Below are 11002 nucleotides of genomic sequence, written 5' to 3' on the forward strand. Positions count from 1 at the left end.
GCATCCTTTGATTCAGAACCTGGGAGCCGCCTGGGCAGCAAGTAAAATGTTGCCTGGCCCTGTAAGGGACTGAGGCCCAAGGGTGTCCTCAGGCCCAACAAGCTCACAAATCCCCCGTCTCTGTGAGGCTCACCTCATGGGAATCTTCCTACTCATTCGCTGGCTCTGTGATGACCTTTTTGCCCTCATCTGGTTTGGCAAAGTTTTATGCCCCGTGTAGCTGGCAGCATAGAGCTTAGGCATTGGGATGCCATCCACACAGTCAGCAGTTTGAAGCCGCCAGCCGCTCCCGGGAGCAAACAGAACTTTCTACTCCAGTAGACAGTTACAGTCTTGGAAACCTGTCCTCTCCCCTGTCCTGTAAGGTCACTGGGAGTCGGCATCCACTCGACAACAGCGAGTTTGCTTTGGTTCTGGGTTGTCCCTGGCTGCGCTGGCTCCCTCCTGCTGCTCTGCCAAACGGAGGGAGAGAATTGGTGTCCTTTCTCTTCATGGCCTAGGGCACCGTGGGCTCAGACTTGTAGCTGCGAGCAAAGCCTCCTCCCGCCATTTGCCCCACAAGACCCCTGGTCTCTAACTTGCCTTTTCCAGAGGGCACTCCTTTGAGCCTTCTTGGCTTTTACATTTATTTTATTTTTATTTGTCATTTTATTGGTGGGGGGAGCTCTTCCAAATCTTCTAACAATCCATCCTTCAGTTGTATTAAGCCCACTTGTACATTTGTTGCCATCAACATTTCCAAAACATTTTTTCTCTATTTGATCCCTGGGCATCAACTCCTCTCCCCCCCATTCCAACTCCCCTCCTACCTTCTTGGTTTCTTTGTGCCGCAAAGGCACCCCATCCTGGCACCCCAGTTACTGGGGCAAAAGCAAAGGCGAGAGCAAGAGGAGGCATGGTTTCCCCACGCTCGATTTCCATCTTCTCCACAGAAGCAGTCGCTTCTAGACCAGGAGGCTGCATGGTGGGTCCAGGGAGGGCCCTGTGGGCTGACTCAGAGGAGTGCCTGGCTGACGGCCAAGGCAGAGGTCTCTGAAAGGGGACGGATGGCCGGGGAATCCAGTGATGGGGCAGAGAGCCGTGAGGAGCGTGAGGAGAGTGTGATTGAGGCTGTTCCTTTCTGAGGGCGCCCCTGTCTGCTCAGGACATGGAAACCCAGGACTGGGCTCAAATCCCTGCTTCTGCTGGCCTGCGAGTTCCTCTAGCACAGAGCTTCTGTCGGATCAATGTCTGCATCGTCCGCACTCATCAGCGCTCTCGGCACGTGGTGGACGCCCCTTGTCCATTTGTGGGACGGCTGTGTGTAGGAGGCCACTGTGTGGGCGGGCTTGGTTCCAGGAGACAAGTGAGCACATCTCTTCCTTTGAGGACCCTGCTCCCAGGGATCTCCTCCGATGACCTCTTGATGTCTCAAATTCAGATGCCTGGCTTTTGGGCACACTGTCCGACATCAAGACCAGTGGTGAGCTGCTGACGGGGCGTGTGGACAACATCAGCACCGAAGGACTTGACATTCAGAAGAACCGCGGTGGCCTGAAGGCTGCCAGCGTTCAGATCCAGAGGGTGAACGTCAGCCTGCAACACGTGCGCTCTCAGTTCCTGGCGCTGGAGACGGGTCTGCAGCGGGCCGACGCACGGATCCAGATGTTAACAAGAAGCTGGCAGGACGTCAGCGCGCTCAATGCCCAAATCCCAGAGTTAAAAAGAGATTTGGATAACGCCGGCGTTTTCAAGGCCAAGATTCAGGGACTTCAGAGCAGTCTGGAAAGGCTGGACCAATTGCTCAGACAACAAAGTAAGTGTTGACCAGGGTCTAAGCAGTGTCCTTGGGACCTGGTCCATCTCAGACATGGGGACAGTGGGCCTGTGCATGAGGAGGCAAAGAGGGAGGAGCCAGGCAGGGGCAGGCTGGTTCTGCATGGGGTGGGAAGGACTCAAGGGGCTGGCTGCCCAGGAGAGGAGGGACCCGGGCCCGACAGGAGCACCCACACCAAGATGCAGACTGTGAAAGCATTGGGGTGTCTCCATTCTATCCTAAGCCCGATCGTTTCCCAATATGTTTCTAAGCCTTGTGATGGCCGGTGGAGAATTGCTTTCCTCACGTGGTAGAGGCCTCCATCTCTCTTCTCTCACTCATCCCTCTCTAGCCCAGAGACTCTCTTAGGCTCAGCTAGGCTTTCCAAATCTCAGAGGGTCCCCAAACCCCTACACGAGGACCTGAGATCTCAGAACCCAGCCCGATCCATCCCTCTGCCTGCATCTCACTCACATACCCCGATCAAACCAGCCTCCAGAGAAACGGGCCGAGCAGCATTCACCTCCAGTTCTTGTCTGCCCTCTAGGGGACATTCTACAGATGGTCTCTCAAGACTGGAAGTACTTCAATGGGAGCTACTACTACTTTTCTTACACCCCCAAAACCTGGTACAGTGCCCAGCAGTACTGTCTGTCCAGGGATTCCCACCTGACTTCAGTGACTTCCGAGCAGGAACAGGTGAGTGCTGTTCCCCTGGGCTCTGGTAAGGGAGGGTGTCCACAGCGTGTGGCCTGCAGCAGGCAGGCTGGGCAAGATCACGCTACGTAACAACCATCCCCAGAGAGCAATCATAAACCAACAGAATTTCTCAGTGATGCTGCTTGCCCGGGGAGGGCCAGCCAGAGCTGACCATCCACTGTGGTGACTCCAAGACCTGGTGGCACCTGATGTGTCCACACTTGCCAAGGCCGCTTGCACGCAGGCTCTTCAGCCAGGGAACAGCGCCCATGGCTTGGTCTCACATTTCACTGTCCCGAGCAAGCCGCACAGCCCTTCTCCATTCCAAGAGGGCAGGGAGGCACAGCCAGGAAGGAAAGGTGTGTGAGCAGGCTTCCTGGAAACCTCCTGCCAGGTGAGGCCCTGTGTTGAGCAAGGAGGCCCTTTCATCAGGCAGATGAGCCTGGGCTCCGGAGCCAGTCAGAGTCCAGGGTCCCCGTGTTGCCACCTAGCTTGTCCTTCTGCCTTGGTACATTATTGGCCCTCACGAGGCCTCAGGCTGCTTATTGATGAAACACGCAGGACAATAGTGTCTGCACACCAAACCCAAACCCACTGCCGCAGAGTGGATTCCAACTCGTAGTGACCCGATATAGGATTTCTGGGCTTTGTAAGTCTTGACAGGAGCAGAGAGCCTCAGCAGAGCCTCATCTCTTTCTCGTGGTGTGGCTGGTGGGTTTAAACTGCTGACTAACTTAGGGTTAGCAGCCCAGTGCCTGGCGCACCAGGGCTAGCATCCTGCCTGCAAAGCCCGTTGGTGCCAAGTTGATTTAGACTCATAGCAACCTTGCAGGACAGAGGGGGGATCTCTCTGCAGGGTGGGCAATGCTGTGAGCTTTCTCTGTGGTGCTCCTGGTGGAGTTGAACCGCGTACCTTCCAGAAAGCAGCCAGGCGCTTACACACTACGCTGCCAGGGCTAGCATAGTCCCTAGGGGATGTCAGTCACTGAAAAAAAAGAGAGCTATTATTCCCTAGACCGGGGTCGGCCCACCCTGACTCAGGAGCCACTGCGGCTCTTGTCTGGTACGTCCATGTGGCTCTGAAGTAAAATCAAAAAGAGTTAAAGGATATTATTAGTCAGATCATGGCGGTTTTGTTTGTTTGTAAAAATATCTTTATGGCACTAGAATAATTTCTAAAGTGTCACGAGTGGCAGAATCAGCCATCCTCTTAGGGTCCTTGCACCAGTGTTTAACGGAGCCAGTCTTGAGCTCTGGAAGCTCTTTCGCGAGACCCGAATCGGCCCATTTCAGGGAATTGCATAATGCGATTATGGAAGCTGTGTTCTGGACAGGAAGCAGCTTGAGCGAGGCCGGTGACCACGGCAGTCTGTGTGGATTCGGGGTCCTCGGAGGTAGGGCCCAGTGGGACCTCCGTTCTTTCTATGCTCCCTACAGGAGTTTCTATACAAGACAGCGGGAGAACGCGTCTACTGGATCGGCCTAACCAAGACTGGCAGTGATCGGGACTGGGTGTGGGCAGATGGCACTCCATTCAGTAAGGCCCAAAGTGCAAGGTAAGCCCCAGCCTCCTTCCCAGCCACTGTCCCAGGCCAAGGCAGGGACCCCTGGGGCTTATGAGTCTTCCCTGGGCAAGGGTGGCAGAAGCGTGGGGTTGGAGTTCTAGCTCACGTCTGCCACTAACCGGCTGGAAGAGTTGGGACAACGCTGGGGCCTCTGGGAGCATCTTCAGTGAGATGGCATGTCCTTGTCCACAGCTTTGCCAGGATCCCCTTCCGAGACGAGCTCCTTGCGGTGTGTGCCTGTGTAGGAGCATGCGAACAGGTGTCCTGGCTTGGCCCTCATCTGGTGGTTTCCTTAAGGTTTAGAGACAGAAGCCATCCTGTAGGCTTGGGTGTAAAAATTTCCAACGCTATTCCTTAGGACCAAAGCTGGGACGGAAGTAACTCTCTTAGTTGGAAATACATTTGGTGGTGGTAGTGGGGTGTTGTTTCTATTTTGTAAATAAGTTTTCCTCTGATTTCCCACTTGGTAGGTTCTGGATTCCAGGCGAGCCCAACAACGCTGGGAACAACGAGCACTGTGCCTATTTGAAGAGGGCCTCCCTTCAGGCCTGGAACGATGGCTCTTGTGACATCCAGTTTCTTTTCATCTGTAGGCAGCCCTACATCCCATCCGAGTTGTGAGCAGATTGCCTGCCCCCCCTGTCTGCCCCAGGGGGGGTTGAACTGGAGGAGGGGCCTCCCGCTCGCCCATCCTCCAGGCTGACTCTGCACCTTCATTTTCTGAGCTTCACAGTGGCCCCCAGGACATCCTAGAGTCTGGCTGCCTGGGCTGGGATGTCTCTGAACCCACAGAGGGAGCTGCTAAGGAGAGATGGGAGGGGTGTGCAGGGAGGAGTGACACAACCACACAGGCTTGGCAGATTGGACCAGGACCAGGGAGAAGTGCATTCCTGGGGAGCCTGGGGGAGGTGGGGTTGCATTCCGCCAAAGAGCAGAGTAGTGGGTCTTTGCAACAGTGTCATCAGCCCTCTCCCCACCCCCCTCACCCCGTCCCCCTCCGCCCACCACCTCCCAGCAGCTCTTCTGGTCCTGGACCCCATGCTATTTCCCATGAAATGTGGGGAATTTTTCCATCATCTGTTGGACAGTTGGGAGCTGGGGACTGGTGACAATTTTGTCTCATTCAATTCATGCATTTATTGTATCATATTAATCACCACCACCCCAGAGTCCTGAGGCTAATAATACTTGGTCTGTCTTCTCTCAATGTTATAATAAAGTGCTCTTGGAAAAAAAAAAAGATACTTTAGTATTTGAATATAAAGGAGAAAAAGAAACACACAACTGGAGTTACTGTCACTATAACTACTGACTGCTTCTAGCTCTGGACATCAAGGACACATATTTCCGATGGTCTTAAGAACCGAGACCCCACTCCTCTATCTGTCTCCAGACGGGTCCGCCCACATGCAGATATGCCCACCTACAAGTACCGGGTGGGAAGACTGTTACCCAGGCTACACTATGCTTCACGACAAAATTTCATTGATTTGTCATAAGGAATCAATATTTCACAATATATACTGACATATTGTTTTTGTAATTCATCACTATGCTTTAATGATGTTCCATTTGTAACCATGAAAATACATCCTGCCTATCAGATATTTACATGATGATTTATTACAGTAGCAAAATTACAGGGATGAAGTAGCAACAAAAATAATTCTATTGTTGGGGGGTGGGTCACCACCACATGAGGAACTGTATGAAAAGGTCGCAGCATTAGGAAGGTTGAGAACCACTGGGCTAGGATGAAGGCTCAGGCCTCGTCCCAGGATGTTTTCTCAGCAATGCCAAGGAGGAAACTGGCTGGTTCCAGCCCACCAAACAAAACCCAAACTCGCCGCCCAGTGGTCCCAACTCTCAGTGACCCTGGAGGACAGCGCAGATCCGTTCCCATGGCCTCTTGAGACTGTAATTCTGTATAGGAGGAGAAAACACATCCTTCTCCTCTGGGGGTTTTGAACTGTTGATGACTTTGCTGTTAGCAGTCCAGTGTGCAGCCTAGAAGGGTGCAGAGGGCAAAAGCTGATGTCTGGGTACAAGGCTGGATGTGGTAGAGACTGGGCGGATGGGGCTGAGGAGGGGCCAGGGCGGAAGGGGAAGAGGACAGCGGGAGCTGGGCAGACAGGCGCCTCGGAGCCCTTGAGAGGCGGGGCCCCTGGGGCTGGTTTCCACAGAGTCAGCAGTGCGAGAGTTCGAGCTTCCAGGGCAGTCAGGACCTGCATAGGAGCATATAAGTCTGGGCGTCTCCGGTTTGCTTCTCAGTGCTGCTGGCCCAGGGCCCGGCCGTTGGAGGGTGGCAGGCAGCACGGAGCAGTACTGAAGGATGAAGGAAGCAGTGGCGAATGGTACCCACGCCTCTTTCTGCACAGACAGCCAATGTGTCTCCCTGCATCCCAGAGGTGAGAAAACGTGGGTCCGGACTGCTGGTGGCCCGTCCTCTGCTGCCCTGTCCATGGTGCTCCTGGCCTTCTGGAAAACAGACGAAGGCCATGGTGGGTGGGTGGAGGACGGGGACCCTCAGCTCCTGGAGGGAATCTCTCCAGACGCCTCCCTTGCCCGTAGGTTAGGGATGGAAACCGGCCAGGAGAAAAAGGATGTACTTGGAATCCACATAGACTTGGCTTTAGATTCCAGCCCTTTACACTGGGTTGGCCCAAGAGGCCTGTGGGCCAAGATCCCGCCACCTGTACTCAGTCCCAGAATCCTCAGGCACAATTTTGCTGAGGCAGCCGGGCGGGGGCGGGGGGGCACATTCTGACCCTGACAAAGGAAACTCTTAGGACTGGTCTGTGGAGAGAAAACACAACCCCAAACACCTTTATACATTCCAGGGACCCCACATCAGTTCATGGGGAAGCAGCAACCCCCAAAGGTGATGAGCCTTGCTCAGGTCAGGTTCCATGAGTGAGCCTGGTTCCAGATTCCAGGGCCAGGTTCCTGCCCCTCCTTTCTCCCTCTCTCCCTTCAAACCAAACGTCCTCCTGCCCTGTGCCCAGTTCTGTGCCCTGTGCACCACGGAGCCGTCTCCACTTTCTGAGAGCTGTCAGCTCGACTGCCCCGCTGGCTTGGGTAATCCTCATGAGCATTGCCAGGGGCCTCCCTGTCCTTTCTCCCTACCGCCTTGTATGATCAGCCTGGCAGGTGTCCCTGGTGATACAGCCCGCGCTTGTCCCCTGCAGGCATGGAGTCGGCGGCAGTGGCTCCTGCAGCCCCCAAGGTGCCGAGGCTTGCCCAGGCCATGCTGGCCTTTGTGGCTGTGACCTTGGCCTTCTTCCTCGTGGCTCTCTTTGTGGTCGGTAAGCTCCTACATGACCCACACCATCCTCGTTCTGCCCCCATGCCCCAAAGCCATCACCCGGAGAAGCCCAGAAGGTTACTCTACCTCCAGCCCAGACTTTTTCTGGGCCCAAACAAAGGTCCCTATTCACAGGGAATCCTCTCCGGAAGCAAAGCCCCCTGAGGGCAAGACTCTGAAGGAGGTCTTGATGCTAACTCCCAATGTGGGGTGGGGCAGCTGGTCCCCCCAGGCTTAAGAGTGAACCTTTGTGCTGACGGGGGTGGGGCGTTTCAGTTCTACAGCGCTCAGGAACTGAAGATCCTTCACTCCAACTCTTTCAAGCTGCAGCTGGGGGAGACAACACCACCAGCTCTGGGGACCCAGAGAGTGAGTAGCCACGGAGGGTGGGGGCCGGGAGGGAGTGGGGGCACTAGGATGCTCAAGCCCCAGGCCCATCCTCTCCCGTCATCCTCAGACCCTTGAATGGCTTCCACTTATCTCACAGAATCTTTTTTTTCTTTTTTCAAAAAAACACAACTCTAAGTCACAATCCACTGCTATTGGGTTGCTTCTGACCCAGAGTGACTGGAGGGTTTCCAAGACTGTAAACCTTCACGGCGACATCTTTCTTTCTCTTGTGGCGCAGCTGGTGGGTTTGAACCAGTGATCTTGATGTTAGCAGTCCAACTCAGAACCCACTAAGCCACCTGGGTAACTCCAGCAGCTTTAGTGAGTAACTGATACATAATACAATGTGTGTACTGAAAGGCGTACCACGTGCCAAGCATTGACACGGTGACACCATCACCACAACCATGATAATGAACCTAGTCATCATTAATTATTCATCATTAATTAAGTCATAATGAATTCTTTGTTGTGACTCTGAAAGCTCCCCTCCTTTCCTCTCTTCACCTACAAACAACCACTGACCTACTTCCTGTCACTGTAGATTTCTTCGGACTTTCTAAAGGCTTCTACGGAAAGGACAGACACAGGAGGAGTTCGTTTTGTGTGTGACCTCTTTCAGCCTGCAAACTAGCTCAGGATTTATCCCCATTGTTGTGTGTATCAATAAAAGTAGACGTTTCCTTATGTGAAAAGCCCGAGTGGTACAGGGGTGAAGCACTTGGCTGCCACCTGAAAACCCAGAAGTTGAAACCCACCAGGCGCTCTGTGGAAGAAAGGTGTGGCAGCTGCTTCCATAAAGACAGCCTTGGAAACCCGATGGGACAGTTCTACTCTGTCCTACAGGGTCGCTATGAGTTGGATCCCACTCACTAGCAATGGTTTTGTCTTGTATTCCATTGAATGGAGAAATCACAATTGGTTTATCCATTCCGCCATTGATGCACAACTTCCAGAGGGATGGTACCATGTGCACTGCTCTGACTGTGTTCCAGTACCTCCACTGCTTTACCAACACTTGGCAAGGTCATCAAAAACATGCTTAGGCATTCCAGTGGGTGCATGGCAGTATCTCCTTGGATATTAATTAGCATTTACCCAAGGATGTTGAGTATTGTTTTTCATGAGCTTCTTTGTCTGTCACCTGTCAATACTTTTTGGTGAAGCAATGTTCCAATACGATCGTTGGTCTCTTGCTCATATTTCATCAGGCTGTTTTTAAAGATTTGATTTTATGAGTAAATGTTGAGAATCCTTAATGTATTCTGGACACAAGTTTGTCAGATGCGTGATTCGCAAATGTTTCACTTTGCCTGTGACTTGTCCTTCTAGTCTCTCGACAAGATTTTGGTGTGGATAAAGTCCAACTTACCAAGCTCTTTGCTTTTATGGATTGCGCCCAGGCCAGGTTTGCACGGACGTTTGCTTTTTGAAATTTCATAGTTTTCAGTTTTACATTTAGGTCTGTGTTTTGTTTTCAGTTACTTTTTATATAATGGTACAATGTCTGTCCTGAGCGTTTTTTCCCCTTGGCCCATGGATATCCAATTGTTGCAAAGATGAGCCTTTCTTCATTGACTTTCCTTTGAAATTTTATTGCACGTCAATTGTCTAGATGTGTACAGATCTGTTTCTGGCCATCAGAAATAGATTTCCATTCCATTCCATAGGTCTACTGGGTGATCTTGCCACCTGGCTTGACACTAACACAGTGACTGAGTCCTGACATACTAACCCAGCCAGGGGGTAAGGAATAAGGAAGGCGGTCCCCCACAAAGGGGCCTTATTCACTTGGGTTCTTGTCTCCATTCCTGAAGGGAGGCAGGAATCAGGAGGCGACCACAAATGTCTGAGACGAGTACTAGCTCATGAACTGAGCTAAAGGTGATAGAGCAGGATCAGGGGCGCTGCAGGTGTGGGTGGTAGGCGAGCCCATGCAAACGGAAGGAGCTGTACTTATTATGGATGATGCCAGTGATCAAGGCCTTGCCTTCAGGCCTCCCATATCTGCAGACATTCTGTAGGGCTCCCTGTCCTTTGGAACATACCCGAGGGTGTGTGTGATCTCGGCTCAGTGGCTCAGTTTCTCCTGGAGGATGTGGTGGGTCTTCATCTTAGCCATGTGGGTTGATTGACCAGGGTGATTCTGCCAGGGGCATTCATTTTATTTCAGTTGTTTTTCATGGAACCTGGGATCAGAAAAATCTACAGGTGTGTGTTCTGCATCGTGTTAGGAAGTAACAGTGATTAATCAAGAGGGCTCATGGTTGTCAAGCAAATATAGGACAGGTCGAAAACAGGAGAATTACTCAGATGTCATTTCCGTTTTCATAAAGACCCACTTAATGGTGAAATTTGAGTGGAATTAAACTCCCGCAGTTCTAAATTGTGTAAGTTACTTCCAAGCTCAATTACAGCGGAGAAATACTTCAGTGTTTACCAGCGTGACTCTGGGTGGTTAGTCTATGGTAGGCAAATAGTTTAAACCTTTGATCCTGCTAGTTAGTTCACATGTGTTAAGCAGATCTTTTTCTTTTTGACTCATAGTTTCAGGTGGTCCACCCCCAGGATCAGGGAGGCTGACATGACCCACAGGCCACTGGCCAAGCACACTCAGGGCTCTGGAGATGACATATTTTGGGGGAAGTCTTGAGACTGTTCTGATTGGACGATGCAACACTTCTCTACATAATGGCGCTCTTTGATGGATGTGTCCATTTCCCCCCATCCAGGTCTCCACCCTTCTAGGGTGGCAGAAGTGCAAGAGGCTCTCCAAATGTTGAAAGTTCAGGTGGAAAACACCAGCACCTGGAGTGTGGAGATCCAGATGTTGAAGTGCAGTGTGGACAATGTCAGCTCTCAGATCCAGATGCTCAGCGGCCACCTGGAACACGCCAATGCCGACATCCAGATGGTAAAGGGAGAGCTAACTGATGCCAATACTTTGAGTGTCCAGACCCAGAAGCTAAGGAGCTCTTTGGATGGGGCCAGTGCTGAGATCCAGAGGCTCAAAGGAGATTTGGAAAAGGCAAATGCTCTGAACGCCCAGATTCAGAGTTTCTTAAAAAACAGTTCTGAAAGCACCAGCCTTGAGCTCCACACGCTAAGCAGAGGTTTAGAAAACGCCAGCACTAACATTCAGATGTTAAAGGCAGGCTTGGAAACGGCAAATGCCCAGACCCTGTTGGCAAACAGTAGTTTGAAGGATGTCCGTGCTCAGATCGTCCTTCTGAGAGGCGATCTGAACAG

At 52.2% G+C, this 11002-nt stretch overlaps 2 protein-coding genes across 2 annotated transcripts in view; both read left to right on the top strand.

Moving 5' to 3' along the window:
* LOC101658820 (C-type lectin domain family 4 member K) overlaps nt 1-4680 on the top strand; it is a 5319-nt gene extending 639 nt beyond the window's left edge. Inside the window, exons 3-6 of the mRNA XM_004710235.1 lie at nt 1421-1795; nt 2343-2494; nt 3932-4050; nt 4530-4680. Coding sequence (XP_004710292.1) covers nt 1421-1795; nt 2343-2494; nt 3932-4050; nt 4530-4680 — 797 coding nt within the window. The remainder of the gene's footprint in view (nt 1-1420; nt 1796-2342; nt 2495-3931; nt 4051-4529) is intronic.
* A 1710-nt stretch (nt 4681-6390) lies between these two features.
* Nucleotides 6391-11002, top strand: part of LOC101659139 (C-type lectin domain family 4 member F) — a 14583-nt gene continuing 9971 nt past the window's right edge. Inside the window, exons 1-4 of the mRNA XM_045294185.1 lie at nt 6391-6467; nt 7248-7364; nt 7640-7732; nt 10486-10667. Of these exons, the coding sequence (XP_045150120.1) occupies nt 6392-6467; nt 7248-7364; nt 7640-7732; nt 10486-10667 (468 nt within the window). The 5' untranslated portion in view covers nt 6391. The remainder of the gene's footprint in view (nt 6468-7247; nt 7365-7639; nt 7733-10485; nt 10668-11002) is intronic.

The sequence above is a fragment of the Echinops telfairi genome, unplaced genomic scaffold, assembly GCF_000313985.2.
Source record: "Echinops telfairi isolate 266 unplaced genomic scaffold, ASM31398v2 ScPeMD7_2573;HRSCAF=3158, whole genome shotgun sequence".
Taxonomy (NCBI): Eukaryota; Metazoa; Chordata; class Mammalia; order Afrosoricida; family Tenrecidae; genus Echinops; species Echinops telfairi.